The sequence below is a fragment of the Ranitomeya imitator genome, chromosome 8 (assembly GCF_032444005.1).
Source record: "Ranitomeya imitator isolate aRanImi1 chromosome 8, aRanImi1.pri, whole genome shotgun sequence".
In the NCBI taxonomy this organism is placed as follows: domain Eukaryota; kingdom Metazoa; phylum Chordata; class Amphibia; order Anura; family Dendrobatidae; genus Ranitomeya; species Ranitomeya imitator.
In genome coordinates, this window is record NC_091289.1 from 105,889,868 (window position 1) to 105,908,893 (window position 19,026).

General features: G+C 43.9%; 1 protein-coding gene across 1 annotated transcript in view; it reads right to left on the reverse strand.

Annotated features, from left to right (window-relative positions):
* The window catches only part of HMCN1 (hemicentin 1), a 733,390-nt gene that overhangs the window by 165,816 nt on the left and 548,548 nt on the right, over positions 1 to 19,026 (reverse strand). The window contains exons 90-93 of the mRNA XM_069737257.1: positions 16,437 to 16,607; positions 15,584 to 15,754; positions 14,924 to 15,094; positions 445 to 615 (exon numbers count right to left, since the gene is read on the reverse strand). Coding sequence (XP_069593358.1) covers positions 445 to 615; positions 14,924 to 15,094; positions 15,584 to 15,754; positions 16,437 to 16,607 — 684 coding nt within the window. The remainder of the gene's footprint in view (positions 1 to 444; positions 616 to 14,923; positions 15,095 to 15,583; positions 15,755 to 16,436; positions 16,608 to 19,026) is intronic.

Sequence of the window (19,026 nt, forward strand, 5' to 3'; positions counted from 1 at the left end):
TGGCTGTCCAGAAAACTAATTCTTTTTGTTTACTCTTTACCTAGCTCTGTGTATACTCACATGTCCCTTTTGATTTCCAGGGTTATCTAGGTTCAACAGCGACAGCCACCGAGGAGTGGGGGGCACCACTATCGAACCCCCCTAGGGTGCCAACCTCCCCTGGCAGGCAGGCAGGCAATAAAATAGGTATTAGAATAGAATATAGGGATTCCCTATATTCACTTGTATATTTATAGCCCAATATTATATTTATTATTTTTTGTATGTACGTCTGTCATTGGATGTGATCCATCCTTTTAGTACATATCTAATAAATATCAATTTTAGGTCAGTTTTTAACATGCAATTAAAACGTGTAGAGTGTAAATGTCTGATCTTTGTGGACACACATAGAAGAATTTTACAATGCATCATACGCATGTACTGGTAAGTTAATGGTCATACCTTGGCAAGCTTGAACATTACATTTCAGAAGCTGGGTGGAGTCCCCAGGGCATGTGCGAACACTGTTAGATTCCATGGGATGCTTACACAAGCGAGTCCGAATCTGTTGGCCACCACCACATGTAGAAGAGCATTTACTCCAGGCTTCCCATGGACCCCAATTACCATCAACTATAAGTGAAATTAGAATGTACATCATTCAGAGTTCTCTACAAAATTTGGCTAATATAAATGCAGAATAATTCAGTAGAGTAAGACAGCATTTCAGGAAGCTGTGTTTTAGGCATTTAAAGGGGTTATCAAATACTTTAATATTGATGACCTATCCTTAGAATAGATCATCAATATCAGTTCCCCACATGATAGACCCCCACCATCCAGGTGTTATCAACTACAGTAGTGGCAGATGTAAGTGTAAGCTAAGGGATTTACCTCTATTTATATACTCAGTTAGCTTTTGCAGCCCCTCCTTGACATTCATTACTAACTAGTATACCCAAGTCCTTCTACTGTCCACTTGCATTCCATACAACGAATATGCAGCCATTATATTACTTGGCCTAGATACATTATGTTCCATTCTGTACTTGCCAAGGCATCTGTACAGATTGTACCAATGTGCTGCATAAATGTGTTTATTAAAGTCTCTTATATTTTCAAGTAGCCACAAAAATGGAAAAACTGGTTAACATCCAAGTAATTAAGGAGCTACTCATGGGTGGAGATATCGCTCTATTTGTGCAGTTAACATGTCGTGCCACTGTGTGCATTAAAGCTTTTATTCTAGTGTAATCACAGTAATCCTCGTGCTAATGTCTAAGGCTTCTTTCACACTTCAGTTGTTTGGCGTCAGTCTGCTCCGACATAGTGACGGATCGACGGATCCGTCACAATTGTTGAGGAAACGGTTTTAACGGATCCGTTTTTTTGACGGATCCGTTACTTGGGGGTTGTCAGGGAAAAGTATCTACTTTTTGGAGCATGCGCAATTGGAAAAGCGGATTGGGGCGACGGATCCGCCGAAATGACGGTCGCGACAGATCCATTGCCCATAGGCAGCCATTCTATAGAATGGCGGATGTGACGGATCCGTCGCGAACCGCCATTTCGGCGTAGACAAAAAACGTTATAATGTTCGTCAATGTTTAGATGACGTCCGCCAAATCTCGACGGATCCATCACATGGCGGATGGAACGGATGACCATCCGCCACAATCCGTCACTAATGTATGTCTATGGGAAAATAGCGGATCCGCCAAAAAAAAGTGGCGGATCCGCTATTTGAGGCAAATGGCGGTTTTAGACTGACGCCAAAAGACTGAAGTGTGAAAGAGACCTAAGGCTAAGCCCATTTCCAAATTTACATACAGCTCTGGCAAAAATTAAGAGACCACCACATCAAAACCCTGTCATGGGCAGCCCAATCTCCAGACCTGAACCCCATTGAAAACCTCTGGAATCTAATCAAGAGGATGATGGATAGTCACAAGTTATCAAACCAAGAAGAACTGCTTACATTTTATCGCCAGAAGCAGTGTTAAAGACTAGGGGAAAGCATGCCAAGACGCATGAAAGCTGTGTTTAAAAATCATATTCCACAAAATATTGATTACTGAACTCTTCCTGAGTTAAAACATTAGTGTTGTTTCTAAATGATCATAAACTTGTTTTTTTGCATTATTTGAGGTCTGGAAACACTGACTTTTTAAAAAAATTTGACCATATCTCCTTTTCAGAAAAAAAAATACAAAATTGGAAATTCAGAGACATGTTATCAGAAGTTTATAGAATAAATGAACAATTTAGATTTTAGTCAAAAATATACTTATAAAGAGACAAATCAGACAAACTGAACATTTTGCAGTGGTTTCTTAATTATTCCCAGAGCTATATTTCTTACTAATATTGTAAATAATAAAAAAATATACAATCAATTGAGGAAGGTCAAGGCTTTGAGCATTTCCATAGATAAAGCAATATGGAAAATCATGGATTATAGTAAGATATCTGAATATCAAGCACAATATGGTACATACATTTATATCTGTGAGATTTCTTACCGGACTTTCACTCTTATTAAATAATGAAGGCTGCAGTGTATCAGAGCCTGTTATATGTTGTGCTGCATTATGGAGATATTGAGAACAACCCCTTAGCTTATTAAACTTTTGCATTTGTTTTTACACTGTTGTGAAAAGAGCCATCATTTTTTTTTTCACTTTTTCCATTGATAAAAATGTATGAGGGCTAGTTTTTTGTGGGATGAGTAGTAGTTGGGACATCATTCATTTTACCATTTAGTGCATTAGAAAATATGAAAAAAAAATCCAAGGACATTAAAATGATGAAAAAAAATGTAATTCTACTAATGACTTTTGGCTTTAATTTTTACAGCGATAATTGTGCAGTAACAATGACATGCAAGGTGATTTTTCAGGTAGTTGTGATCACAGGAATACCAAATGTAAAGGTTACTTTCTCTTTTTGCAGCCTAAAGAGGACCTTTCACCAAATGTTTCATGTTCAGGTAGACACCGATGTAATAGTGACTGCAGAGCAGAATAAAACTATTTGTTGTTAATTTCGACTCTCTGGTGGAGATATTAGCAAACAAAGTATTTGGCTCCTAATGAGTTACTTATTTTGTCCAAGTGGCTGTTATCAGGTATTTGTCAATGGGGACCTGTACTTCTTCCTGTATTATTTGCTATCTGATAAAACCCTTTTGTGCTTAAAAGTTAACTCACTAGGTGCCAAATATTTTGATTGCTAATATCTCTACAAGGGAAAGCCAAAATGAAAAACAATTAAAAATGTTTTATTCTGCTCTGCAGCCACTATTACATTATATTTCCAGGTTAATGTGAACAATTTGGTGACAGGTAGTGATGAGCGAGTGTACTCGTTGCTCGGGTTTTCCTGAGCACGCTCGGGTGACCTCCGAGTATTTGACTGCTCGGAGATTTAGTTTTCATCTCGGCAGCTGAATGATTTACAGCTAATAGCCAGGCTGAGTACATGGGGTTGCCTGGTTGCTAGGGAATGCCACATGTAATCAAGGAGGCTAGCAGCTGTAAATCATTCAGCTGCTGTGATGAAAACGAAATCACCGAGCAGTCATAAATACTCGGAGGTCACCCAAGTGTGCTCAGGAAAACCCGAGGAAGGAGTACACTCGCTCATCACTAGTGACAGGTCCTCTTTAATGATTGTCATCTCTTTTGACGCAGCTAGTATGCTATAGTGATACACGTGGGGACCACTCCCATCAGGAAGCTTTCTTTTTTATGCTTCCCTGTTTCTATTTGGCTGCACTGGTGTCTTACTTGTAGGTTATACCTTGCATCTCCTTGCAATAAGCAATTGTTTGGATCTATTATTTTTTAGTAGTTATTTCTCATCTACATTTATTCTATTTTTCTTATGTATTATTGTATTTGATTTTCTCTTATTTGCATTTATTATTTACCCATTCAGTCTGCATTTTACTTAGATATTATCCAGCCTTTGGGACATAAATATCTCATTAATTTTTGCCCGGTGTTCTTTTTTTTCTGGATTATTATATCCGCCCCATGTCTGTTACTTATACAGATGTGCTCAAAGGTTTACATACCAGAATTTTTGCTTTCTTGGCCTTTTTTCATAGAATATGAATGATAACACCAAAATTTTTTCTCCATTCATGGTTAGTGGTTGGGTGAAGCCATTTATTGTTAAACTACTGTGTATTCTCTGTTTAAATCATAATGACAACCCAAAACATCCAAATTACCCTGTACAAAAGTTCACATACCCTGGTGATTTTGGCCTGATAACATGCACATATGTTGATACAAATGGGTTTGACTGGCTGCTAAAGGTAACATCCTCTCCTGTGACCTGTTTGCTTGTAATCAGTGTGTGTGCATAAAAACTGAGTCAGTTTCTGGAATCCAGACAGACTGTTAGGAGTCGAGTTTCCTATGCTGCACAGGGGGAATCTCGATCCATGGCTGCTGCGGTCTCCCATTCGGTATCGGCCGCAGTGGGCTCTGCTCAGCGGAGACGTCGCTCCCAGCGTCTCGCTGGGGCTGATTCGGTGCATAGGGTCACTACTGCCTTTTCTGGCTTTCCTATGGTACCCTGCACTGATCTGCGGCGAGCGAGCCTCTCTGGGACTAAGTCCTTGTTTACTCACACTGAGCATGCCCAGGGCAGGGTCTCCCATTGGAGGTCGAGGGCCACATGTTCGGTCACATGCTCAGGTGCTGCAGTACATTCCACTGGTCCTTCTGGAAGGTCCTGAAAGGGCAAAAACTTCAGTAACAGCTTCCTGTGCTGCAACTATATAAACTGCGCATGACCGCACGGCCATGCGCTAGTATCGTCTTATGCTATATGCTTTGCGCCAATGTGGTCATGTGTTTGAATGTGTTCAGGGACCCGGCTGAAATAAGCCCCTAGAATGCTGGCACCTCCGGCGAGGAGATTGTGTTTAAGTGTGTTCAGGGACCCGGCTGAAATAAGCCCCTAGAATGCTGGCACCTCCGGCGAGGAGATTTTGTATAAGTGTGTTCAGGGACCCGGCTGAAATAAGCCCCTAGAATGCTGGCACCTCCGGCGAGGAGATTTTGTATAAGTGTGTTCAGGGACCCGGCTGAAATAAGCCCCTAGAATGCTGGTATCTCCGGCGAGGAGTTTTGTATGCATGCATGACCACTCACTGCTCACATCTGGGTAGTTGGCCTGTGCCTCTGTGAAAGTCTAACAGGGCACAGAGCTTTCCTCTCGCGGTTACTCTGTGAAGCTAACAGAGTTGGTATATACCGCCATATAGAGCCGCCATTATTTAGCAGCAGGTGCTTTCCTGCACGGTGGATCCCGGGTTGCGAACGCACCAGTTCCATTTAATAAATTATATATTTGGTGCGTTCCGCCAACCCTAACAGTATACTAGCGCCAGGATCTGGCTAAGTAATGGTGGATGAACAGCGATTGCAGGGGTACATCCAGCTGCTGGAGGGCCGGTTGGCGTCTCTTGAGCGTGCAACCTCGGCGGTGGATGTTACCGCAATAGCTGTTCAGGCTGCTAGCGTGGCTGCAGCAGCTTTACCCACTGCCACCTCTGTTCCGACCCTATCTCACCTTCCTTTGCCTGAGAGATACTCTGGGGACAGTAAGTCCTGTAGGGGTTTCGTGAGCCAATGTGGTATACACCTCGAGCTTCTGGCTGCATGTTTCCCTACTGAGCGGGCAAAGGTGGGATTCATAATCTCTCTCCTGTCGGACAGAGCGTTGGAGTGGGCTACGCTGCTGTGGGAGCGCAACGATAATGTGGTGCGGAGTGTTCCTAGGTTTCTGGACACTCTGAAACAGGTCTTTTTAGGACCTCAAGTCACCCATGATACAGCGCTCCAACTGCTGGCTTTGACTCAGGGTTTAACCATGGTCAGCGATTTTGCTGTTCACTTCCGGACATTAGCGTCTGAGTTGGAATGGCCAGATAAAACCCTCATTCCCGTATTTTGGAGGGGGCTGGCTGACCATGTGAAGGACGTTTTGGCCACTAGGGAGATTCCCGCCACACTGGAGGAGCTCATAGCCGTATCTACTCGTATTGACCTCCGTTTTAACGAGCGGAGGTTGGAGCGAGCCCAGTGTAGGCAGAGGTTTCGGCTGGCTCCCACCTTCGCCAAACCTTTGGAATCTCCAGTCCAGGCATCCGAGTCACATGAGGCCTTAGAGGTGACACGAGCGGGATCCAAGTCTCAGTCTGCCCGTGCACATAAGGTCCGTCATGTTTGCCAGCAGTCAGGACACCTTGCCTCCAAGGGTCCTCAGCGGTCGGGGAAACGTCAGCGTCTAGTGGCAGTTGGAGGAGGTACACTAGACACGGCGACGTTTGCCTCAAAGTTGTCCTTCAAGGGGACAATTACCATAGGCCCATCCACTCTTATGGTCGAGCTATGCGTGGATTCTGGGGCAGAGGGTAACTTTATGTCTTCCGCTTTTGCCCAGCGTCACGCAATACCCTTGGTGATGCTCGCCAAGCCGGTAACCGTTCGAGTGGTAAATGGGTCAACACTACCTTCACAGATTACCCACCAAACCATTCCTTTCACGCTATCTGTGTCTCCATCACATCAGGAGATAATCTCCCTATTAGTCATTCCTGAGGGAATTGATGAGGTCCTGTTGGGGATACCATGGCTTCGCTACCATTCTCCTCATATTGAGTGGTCCTCTGGGAGAATTTTGGGTTGGAGTAAATCTTGCGAGGGTAGATGTCTGAGGGAGTGCGTTCAGGTTGCTACTACACAGGTACCCGCAGATCTTTCCTCTCTCCCCAAGCATTATTGGCCCTATGCGGACGTGTTCTCCAAAAGAGCTGCGGAGACCCTTCTGCCTCACCGCCCCTATGACTGTCCTATTGACCTCTTGCTTGGTGCTGAACCTCCCCGGGGTCGAGTCTATCCGTTATCTCTCCCGGAGACGGAGGCAATGTCCCAGTACATCCAGGAGAATCTGGCAAGAGGATTCATTAGGAAGTCAGTGTCACCGGCAGGGGCAGGGTTCTTCTTCATACAGAAGAAGACTGGAGACTTACGTCCATGCATAGACTACAGGGGTCTTAACGCCATCACCGTTAAGAACAAGTACCCACTACCCCTGATATCTGAGCTGTTTGATAGGCTACGGGGAGCAAGGGTATTTACAAAGTTAGATCTGCGGGGTGCTTACAACCTGATTCGCATCCGTGAGGGGGATGAATGGAAGACGGCTTTTAACACCAGGGATGGGCACTATGAATATCTGGTGATGCCCTTCGGGCTCTGTAATGCCCCAGCCGTTTTCCAAGACTTTGTGAACGACATCTTCCGGGATATGCTCACCACCTCGGTCGTAGTCTATCTGGATGATATTCTCATCTTCTCTCCAGATATTGACTCCCATCGGAGAGATGTTCGCAAAGTCTTCGACCTCTTACGGGCAAACTCCCTCTACGCCAAGTTGGAGAAGTGTGTGTTTGAGCAGGAGTCCTTGCCTTTCCTTGGTTATATCATCTCTGCCCAGGGTTTGGCTATGGATCCTGCCAAGCTACAGGCTGTAATGGACTGGCAGGAACCCCATTCTCTTAAAGCGGTGCAGCGCTTTATGGGGTTCATTAATTACTATCGCCAGTTCATTCCACACTTCTCAACTTTGGTAGCTCCCTTGGTTGCCCTCACCAAGAAGGGAGCAAATCCCAAGTTGTGGTCAGAGGAGGTCTCCAAAGCCTTTCTCTCGATCAAGTCACACTTCGCTAGCGCTCCCATCCTACATCGCCCCGATGTTGATAAGCTATTTATCTTGGAGGTGGATGCCTCATCCGTTGATGCTGGAGCAGTCCTTTTCCAAAAGGATGCTCAAGGTCGGAAGCATCCTTGCTTCTTCTTCTCCAAGACCTTCACACCAGCAGAGAGGAATTATTCCATCGGGGACAGGGAGTTGCTGGCCATGAAGTTGGCTTTTTCGGAGTGGAGACATCTCTTGGAGGGAGCTCGCTTTCCCTTCCAAGTCTTCACTGACCACAAGAACTTGGTGTATCTGCAAACGGCCCAGCGGCTGAATTCTCGCCAGGCTAGATGGTCCCTGTTCTTCTCCCGGTTCCATTTTACTCTCCATTTCCTCTCCGGGGAGAAGAACATTCGTGCTGACGCTCTCTCCCGCTCCATGGTGTCATCGGAGGAGGAGGAGCCTCTGCTTATTGTCCCTTCTGAGAGCCTGAGAACTGTGGCTCCGATTTCGCTAGAGTCTGTGCCCCCGGGCAAGACTTTCGTACCAGCTAACTTGCGACCGGAGGTTCTCTCTTGGGCTCACTCCTCCAGAGTGGGTGGGCATTTTGGGACCAAGAGGACATCTGAGCTTCTGGCGAGAACATACTGGTGGCCGCATATGGCCCGAGATGTCAAGGACTATATTCAGGCGTGCGTTTCTTGCACCCAGAATCGGTCTCCTCGGCAACGGCCTGCTGGGTTGCTTTACCCTCTACCGGTGGCAGACAGGCCCTGGGAGATGGTCGGGATGGACTTTGTGGTGGGTCTACCCAAGTCGCGTGGCTGCTCCATTATTTGGGTTGTCACCGACCATTTCTCCAAGACGGTGCATTTGGTGCCGCTTCCTCGGTTACCCTCAGCACGGGCCTTGGCGGTGTTGTTCATTAAACACGTTTTCCGTTTGCATGGTATGCCTGATAAGATTTTCAGCGATCGGGGTCCCCAGTTCGCATCTCGGTTTTGGAGAGAGCTCTGCCGTTTACTCAGCATAGAGTTAAACCTCTCCTCTGCATACCATCTCGAGATGAATGGGTTGGTGGAGAGAACCAACCAGACTCTGGTGACATATTTGCGACATTTCATCTCTGCTAGGCAGGATGACTGGGCATCTTTGCTACCTTGGTCGGAATTTGCCCTGAACAACGCCGTAGCCGATTCCACTGGTCAGACTCCTTTTCTCCTTAATTACGGCCAGCATCCGCGTGTCCCTGTGCCCATGCCCGTGTCATCCACCGATTCTAGGGTGGCAGACTGGGCGGTGGAGGAACGTGACATCTGGGACCACACACAGGATGCCATCCGGGCCTCCAAGGAGAGAATGAGGGTTTCGGCTGATACACAGCGGCGCCCCGCTCCGGTCTTTGCTCCTGGCGACTTAGTGTGGCTCTCCGCCCGTAACATCAGGCTGCGAGTTGAGTCCACTAAGTTTGCTCCTCGCTACATTGGCCCGTTTAAGGTTCTGGAACAGGTCAACCCTGTGGTCTACCGTTTGGCTATTCCTCCACTGCTTATCGCAGCTTTTGAGCGTAGTGAGGCTCAAGGAGGGGGGCCCTAGGAGGGGGGGTAATGTTAGGAGTCGAGTTTCCTCTGCTGCACAGGGGGAATCTCGATCCGTGTCTGCTGCGGTCTCCCATTCGGTATCGGCCGCAGTGGGCTCTGCTCAGCGGAGACGTTGCTCCCAGCGTCTCGCTGGGGCTGATTCGGTGCATAGGGTCACTACTGCCTTTTCTGGCTTTCCTATGGTACCTTGCACTGATCTGCGGCGAGCGAGCCTCTCTGGGACTAATTCCTTGTTTACTCATACTGAGCATGCCCAGGGCAGGGTCTCCCATTGGAGGTCGAGGGCCACATGTTCGGTCACATGCTCAGGTGCTGCAGTACATTCCATTGGTCCTTCTGGAAGGTCCTGAAAGGGCAAAACATGCTCAGGTACTGCAGCACTTTCCATTGGTCCTTCTGGAAGGTCCTGAAAGGGCAAAAACTTCAGTAGCAGCTTCCTGTGCTGCAACTATATAAACTGCGCATGACCGCACGGCCATGCGCTAGTATCGTCTTATGCTATATGCTTTGCGCCAATGTGGTCATGTGTTTGAATGTGTTCAGGGACCCGGCTGAAATAAGCCCCTAGAATGCTGGCACCTCCGGCGAGGAGATTGTGTTTAAGTGTGTTCAGGGACCCGGCTGAAATAAGCCCCTAGAATGCTGGCATCTCCGGCGAGGAGTTTTGTATGCATGCATGACCACTCACTGCTCACATCTGGGTAGTTGGCCTGTGCCTCTGTGAAAGTCTAACAGGGCACAGAGCTTTCCTCTCGCGGTTACTCTGTGAAGCTAACAGAGTTGGTATATACCGCCATATAGAGCCGCCATTATTTAGCAGCAGGTGCTTTCCTGCACGGTGGATCCCGGGTTGCGAACGCACCAATTCCATTTAATAAATTATATATTTGGTGCGTTCCGCCAACCCTAACACAGACTCTTGCATCTTTCATCCAGCCACTGATATTTCCGGATGGTGAGTCATGGGGAAAGCAAAAGAATTGTCAACGGATTTATGGGAAAAGGTAGTTTAACTGTATAAAACAGGAAAGGGATACAAAAAGATATGCAAGGAATTGATAATGCCAGTCAGCAGCGTTCAAACTGTGATTAACAAACGTAAAATCAGAGGCTCTGTAAAACAAAACCACGGTCAGGTAGATCAACAAAAATTTTGTCCACAACTTCCAGGAAAATTGTTCGGGATGCAAAGAAAAAGCCACAAATAACAGCAGCTGAATTACTGGACTCTCTGAAAACTAGCATTGTGGCTGTTTCAAGATGCACAATAAGGGGGCACTTGAGGAAAAATTGGCTCAGGGTCAAGTCGCCAGAAGAAAACCATTACTGCGCAAATGCCACAAAGTATCTTGCCTATAATGCGCAAAGCAGCACACAAACAAGCCTCAAAACTTCTGGAACAAGGTAATTTGGAATGATGAGACCAACATTGAAATTTTTGGCCAGAACCATAAACGTTACATTTGGAGAGAGGTCTACAAGTCCTATGATGAAAGGAACACCATTCCTACTGTAAAGCACGGAGGTGGATCGCTGATGTTTTGGGGATGTGTGAGCTATAAAAGTACAGGAAACTTGGTCAAAGTTGAAGGAAAGATGAATGCAGCATGTTATCAGCAAATACTGGAGGCAAATTTGCACTCATCAGTCCGGAAGCTGCGCATGGGACATACTTGGACATTCCAACATGACAACAATCCAAAACACAAGGCCAATTCCACCTGTCATTGTATACAGCAGAACAAAGTGAAGTTTCTGGAGTGGCCATTTTAGTTTCCTGACCTCAATATCATTGAGCCACTCTGGGGAGATCTCAAGTGCGCAGTTCATGCTAGACAGCCCAGGAATTTACAGGAACTGGAGGCTATTTGCCAAGAAGAGTGGGCAGCTTTACCATCTGAGAAAATAAAGAACCTGTTCTACAGCTACCACAAAAGACTTCAAGCTGTCATTGATGTTAGAGGGGGCAATACACAGTATAAAGAAATGGGGTATGTGAACTTTAGATCAGGGTCATTTGGATGTTTTGGGTTGTCATCTACTATATAAAGCTGAATGTGTGTATGTGTGTGTGTGTGTGTGTGTGTGTGTATGTGTGTGTGTGTGTATGTCCGGGATTGGCATCTGCACCGTCGCAGCTACAGCCACAAAATTTTGCACAGTCACACGTCTGGACCCCGAGAGCGTCATAGGCTATATTGTGAGGTGAAATTTTAACCCCGCCCGTTCCAATTCACCAAACAATTTTGCCCCTATCTACATAATGGGGAAAAAATTGAAAGGAAAAGTGTTGGAGGCGTTGCAGCTACAGCAACAAAATTTTGCACAGTCACACGTCTGAACCCTGAGAGCGTCATAGGCTACGTTGTGAGGTGAAATTTTAACCCCGCGCTTTCCAATTCACCAAACAATTTTGCCCCTATCTACATAATGGGGAAAAAAGTGAAAGGAAAAGTGTTGGAGGCGTCGCAGCTACAGCCACAAAATTTTGCACAGTCACACGTCTGGACCCCGAGAGCGTCATAGGCTATGTTGTGAGGTGAAATTTTAACCCCGCGCTTTCCAATTCACCAAACTATTTTGCTCCTATCTACATAATGCGAAAAAATGAAAGGAAAAGTGTAGGAGGCAAATTGACAGCTGCCAGATGTGAACAAGGGGGACTTAAAGAATGAGAGCGATGGCGCCAAAGAGTATATACCGTACAGTTGCTAAGGTGGGGCCCCGACATGGGATACTCACCACACACGGGGATATAAACACACACACAAAATGCGCCACACACTACCACATGCTTGAACACATATTACCCTCAGCACACATTTCACCACAAATACACCAACCTCGCCACATAAAAGTCGAAACACAAAAGTCGCCACTCAAAACTCGCCACGCGCAGAACTCGCCACATGCAAAAACTAGGCTCTTGCAAAACTCGCCACAAGTGTAAAACTCACCTCATGGAATAATCGCCACACGCAAAACTTGCACACGCGGAAAAATTGCCACATGCACAAAAGTTGCAACACATGCAAAAGTTGCCTCACACAAAACTTTCACATACTCAAAAGGCACCACACATAAAACTCGCCACGCGCAAAACTCGCCATGCGCAAAACTTGCTGCACACAACTTGCTACACTAACCTGTCACATGCAACTCGACACACAAAAAGTTGCTACACGCATGTTGCCACACAAAACTCATCTCACAAGTCGCTACATGCATGTCGCCACACGCAACTCAACACACACAACTTGACAAACGAAACTCGCCCTAAAACACACACAAGTCTGGTATTATCCTTCAAAAATAAAAATCTGATTAATAAGCAGACAAACTACAACAAACGTACCATATAGGAAATACGGCAGCTGTCAGTCACATGACCTGTCTATTATGTGTATGTGTGAGCGAATATATACTGCCAGGGGGAGGGCTTCCTGTTGGCTGGGGATTTATCAGGCTGCCAATTTAGCTTACAAATACTGAGGTAAAAATACTGAGCAAATAACGTGTGAACGAGGTCTAGTACAGGAGGAGATGACACACAGGTATATACTATGTACAGGGGAGATGACACACAGATATATACTATATACAGGAGAGATGACACACAGGTATATACTATATAGAGGAGGAGATGACATACAGGTACATATATATATACAGGAGGAGATGACATACAGGTATATACTATATACAGGAGGAGATGACACACAGGTATATACTATATACAGGAGGATATGACATACAGGTATATGCTATATATAGAAGATGACATGCAGGTATATACTATATACAGGAGGAGATGACACACAGATATATACTATATACAGGGGAGATGACACAGGTATATACTATATACAGGAGGAGATGACATACAGGTATATACTATATATAGAAGGAGATGACATACAGGTATATACTATATATAACAGGAGATGACATACAGGTATATACTATATACAGGGGAGATGACACACAGCAGGTATATTCTATATACAGAGGAGATGACATACAGGTATGTACTATATACAGGAGATGACATACAGGTGTATAATATATATAAGGGAGATGACAAACATGTATATACTGAGGTGAAAATGAGAGGTGTGAGGTGAAAATGAAAAGGTGTGAGTACAAAATGAGAAGAGTGAGGGAAAATAGTGGAGTGATCAGAAAATGACAGATGTGAGGTCGAAATGACAAGTGTTAGGGGGGAATGAGAGGAGTGAGGGAGAACATGAGAGGTGTGAGGGAGAAAATGAGAGATGTGAGGGGGAAAATAAGAGACGTGAGGTGCTATAACTAACCACAGATATTTACTATGCCCAGGCAACGCCGGGCTCTTCAGCTAGTTGTGATATAAAAAGAGAAAACACAGCAGTTTGACAGTAAATGGCTTCACCCAACCACTAACCATAAGTGGTGAAAATGTTTTGGTGTTATCATTCATATTCTCTGAAAATAGGCCAAGAAAGCAAAAATTCTGCTGGGGTATGTAAACTTTTTAGCACAACTGTATATTTTAAATTGTCAGTTTTGCATCGTTACTCAATTAAATGTGTTGTCTGGTTTAAAATGATAAGTCTGCAGTCACACAGAGTGATTGCAGATTTATGAATTCCCTCAGTGTACACAATATAAGATATGGGATTTGCCATTTTTTTATATATATTAATAATAATAATAATAATAATAATAATCTTTATTTATATAGCGCCAACAAATTCTGCAGCGCTTTACAGTTTAACAGTTTCAAACACAACAGTCATAAGTAACAACGTTAGCAATACAATAATTATAGCGAAATGAAACAACCCTGCTCGTGAGAGCTTACAATCTACAATGAGGTGGGGGAGATACAAAGTACAGGTGTGTATTTACAATGATGTATTTACAATGATGGTCCTGCCATCTTCAGGGGGTGGGGGATAGATGGAGATAGTGAATGGGCTACACACACAAACATAAAATTACTTTGATTAGTGAACGTGGTAGGCCGCTCTGAACAATTTTTTTTTGAGTGAGCGCCTAAAACTATGCAAATTGTGAATGGTCCTAATATCTTGGGGTAGAGCATTCCAGAGGATTGGCGCAGCAGGGAGAAGTCTTGGAGTCGGGAGTGGGAGGTACGGATTAGTGCAGAGGTTAGTCAAAAGTAATTTGCAGAGCGCAGCGGTCGGTTAGGCCGATAGACAGAAATGAGGGAGGAGATATAAGGGGGTGCCGCATTGTGGAGAGCTTTGTGGGTGAGAACAAGTACTTTGAATTGTATCCTGTAATTAATGGACTGAATATATTGGACTGACTCCTTCCTTCCTAATGCATTAAATCTAGTGTTCTTGTTTCAAAGCAACCTTAGTGGGAAGCATCTGAAGTAAATAACATCCCACACACCAAGAAGAACCAATGTCACTGGTGTTTATGGAAGAGACAAAACACCTTGGTCGGTGCAACCTTGTCACACACTACCTGACTCACTCCATGGCAATATGTATCCATCATGGAGCATGAAGGGGTTCATTATCCTTCAAGTATCTTTTCTAATTTACCATAACTTAGCACATACAATAACATATCTTCACTTTACGAAAACTGAGGAGCACAATACTCACCGGGACACTTGACTGTGTTACATTTGTGTATCTCTGTGTCAGCACCAGTGCAGCCTCTTCCACTGTTTGAGGGAGCTGGGTCATCACAAGCTCGATATCTCCTCATCTGTCCACCATTGCAGGTACGACTACATGCTCCCCAAGAGCTCCATGAGCCCCAGTTTCCATGAACTACAATGAAAAGCTAAAGCTTAACATATGTATAAAACAGAAATAATTATTGCTGTATTGCTTATTGTCAATGGTTAATCCAGTGTTATCTTCCATTGTAATCTCGTCTGATGATACTATATGTTAAAAACTGATGAAACATGACCTCCACAAATCAGCGTCAGTCTAAGGCTCACTGCACCGTATGAAAACTGCAAAATGGCAATTTATTTAAAATATATTGTAAAGTTTATAAAAAAACAAAAATTTTAGTACCAATAATCAGTTGTTATGTAAATATACAGTACCTTCTCTCTCATAATAAGATTTTTTCTACGGTTCACATAGCTAGTAAAAATAGCATTTTTTCAGTGTGTAAAATACATTTTTTCTCATACAAAGATAATACTTTAGGTATTCACTGGATGAGCTTTGTAGTCACAGTGTTTGCAATGTTTGTAGAATCAATTAGCTTAAATGAAAGTGAGAAAACTGAAAATAGAAGCTTACCTGGGCATAAATCACTGTTGCAAAGTTCATTTTCATACTCCATCCCTTCACATTTGTGACCTCCATATTGCGGGGCTGGATTGGAACATTCTCTAAACCTTTGTCGAAGTCCGCCACCACAGGATAAGCTGCAGGACGTCCAGCTTCCCCAGGCTGACCACTTTCCATCCACTAAACAAAACAGTAGCATACAGTCATTATAGGCATCATTGCTATGTGAATAAGTTATCATTCACAACTCAGAATGTGAACGGTTTATTGTCAATCTCTGTTGTCAATTTCTTATTTAACAGTAAATGTAACTTTTGATGTTTCATGACCTTCATACATATAAATCTGGCTTTCCGTCTGCATATTCTAGACTTTTCAATTGTATTCTTGTTAGAATAAAATGATTATTCCACAATTAAATATTACATATTGTTTTCTGTATGTTTAGGCAGAAAAATCAAGTTGGAAAAATGCTCCTGTATGTAGATACTGTTCTTACATATTTGCTATAATGCTCCATTTTTGTGATCCTTTTTCAGGATTTCCACCTACTGTGTTCAGAGTCTGATGAGAAGAAATGTACTGCAATTCTGCAACAAAATTAAACAAATGACCTCAGCTGAAATAAATGGCCCACACTCATGTGATCACCAGGAGAGAGCGAAAGTTTGGCATTGCCAGTGCTTCTAGACACTATTTCCACAGAACCGACAGTTTCTAATAGTCATAGACGTGACTTGATGATTCTATACTGAAATTAACGCAGTGATGTCAAAAGACAATGCTGCAGATTTGGGACCTGCACCACCAACTGTCTTTTAGCGGTGGGTTAAGGGAAAGGGTAATACCTTAGTGACTGTACCTGGACAATGTCTGTCAGAGCATATCTGAGTCTGCACATCTTGACCTTCACAAGATGATCCATCAAATGATGGAGGCGGATTATTACACACTCTTACACGTCTGTGAGTTCCTTTCCCACATGTTTTGCTGCACGCTCCCCAGGCTTGCCACGAACTCCATATACCGTTAACTAAAAAAAAAAGCAAAGTAAGTGACATGTGATCTTCATATGCAGCATTAGCTAGTTATAAGAGTCATAGTAAAGATTAAAAAAACTGGATTCAGACATGTGTAAATATGTTACTTAGTTGAATACCGTAACTGATCTGGATTTGGTGATCTTCAATTAAGTGGAATTTTTATATTGTAACAACCAATTGATTCTCTAAGAATCTTTTTATATTAAACTAGAAATATTGATATGATACAAAGAGGTATTATATATAAAGGGGTTTCGTAAAAAATGCTTAAAGAATAACTGCAATTTTCAAGTAATTTTTAAAGTGTATCCATCATTTCAATTTTTAATTCCATAAATGAATAGTAAACGTGAGAATAAAAAAACTAGTAGAATGAATAAAGAAAGACTAGCAGTCTTGGAAAGAAAATATAACTTGGCTTTTGTTACTATGTATGATAAGTAATAATGCCAAGCAAATACATAATTTTTTTGAGAAGCACTGAGGGATCCTGTACAAAGATTGATATTTCATGAGGGTTCTAAATAATACTCCAAGCATAGATTTCAGAAGAGCTAAAATGATTAAAGAAATCCTACCCCCTCCTACCAAACCTTAAGAAAAAGAAATTTAGCAATGATATTAAAGGGAATCTGTCACTCCCTGGGGCGTTTTTTAACCTATTAACTTGGGCATACAGGAAATATAATGGTGAAAACAGTCATAATATGTAAGCAGGTTGTGGGATGCAGTGACGGACAGGAGGCACATCAAGGGTTAACAGGTTTTCATAAACAAGGTTTTGCTCCTCGCAGGGAGATAGGGAAGACATGAGGTAAAATGTAGGCAGAATAGGGAAAACGTGAGGTAAAATGTAGGCAGAAGAGGGAAAACTTGAGGTAAAATGTAGGCAAAATATGGAATACAGGGGTTTGGTTGGTAAAAAAATCAACGCAGGGAAAACAAAGAAAGTCGTTCTCAATAAAGTCACATATCCATCAGGCATCTTCCTGACCGGAATGGTTCCGGAGTAGATAATGGTGCCAACAGCCGATGATGCAACGTGGATCTGGTGTGGTCCTGAAGAAAGCGATGATCCGTTCCAAGCTGGCAACTTTAAGAAATATCCCATGGAGTCCGCAGTAAAGAGACTCCTGTGGCCGGCAACGTATATGCCACAGTACTGTCAGAATTAGGCGAGGCTCAACGAATATGCACCAGGATTCAGGAAACAGCAGTACCTGGTCACAATCTCTGTCAGGCGGCCCACGCGTAGCACTGACTGTTACAGAGCGATTGGCACCTCAATGCCAGGGTGCCGACCTGCACACGATGGGCTTCTTGTCAGAGTCTCTGCAGTCCGTCTCTACCTCACAGCCTCACACCGCACCTCCACTGCTAACTGCCCCCAAGCTGGAGCTCTCACTCTCTTCAGCAGCTCGCTGCACCTTCCCGCCCACTCTGTCTGTTCCTGCACGCTGCACTCACCCTGGCAATGCTTAACCACGCCCCGTCAGCCCGTACAAAGATAGTACTGATTCCCTAAACTTTCCCCTGGACAGCAGAGGATGCACCCTCATTAGTAATGGCCCCGGTACGCAGGTACCCGCAGTGCGGTCCTCCCCCTTACACTTGTATGCCTAATATCAGCAGTATTCTTGTGGAGAAATCCTCTTTTATTCTGTTATAGTAATGATTTCTTCCAGTCTCTGGGGTTTGCTGTGCTGGAAGAAATCTCTGCCTCCGGTCTTCATTATTGTACCACGGTGACGGAAAATCCTCACAGTGTGTTGTGCGCGCAATGTGAGGACTCACAAGCCTGCATTCACAGGCTTGTAGTTTTAGACCAGACAACCATTTTAAATCAACATTGTTAATCCTGTTGATTCACCTCAACTGTCTACAGAGGAGAGGCTCACCTGGATGAGGAAAGGGGAATAGAGATCATTCTCCCCTGGAGTAAGTGTTGTGCAAAGTCCCCACCACTTAGACTATGGATCTGTGTTGTCCTGTGGCTCCAAATTTTGCTTTACAGATGACAGCGTGACAAACACCAGGTGTTCGGGCAGCCAAACCCAAACTGTAACACAGACTTCCTGATGCCCAAATAGTAGGTGTTCAGTATGACCCCCGAACTTTACTGTTCAGGTTTACCCATCTCTAGTCCTGATATGTGTTGGACTGGAGTAAGTCAAACACTGGAGGAAAAGGAAGTTGTTATTTTTCATAGTAGATTAAGATTTTAGGAGGAAGGTTTGAGGAGAACAAGTGGCTAATAGATGAAGAAACATTTTATCAGAGAATACTATCACAAAGCTTTTTCTATTCACATGTATTACTGGTTTATGCAAATTTGCTGAAGGTACAATTTCCTTTTAAAATTTACAAACTCTAACACTCTTAGGCTGCTGTCACACTAGCAGTATTTGG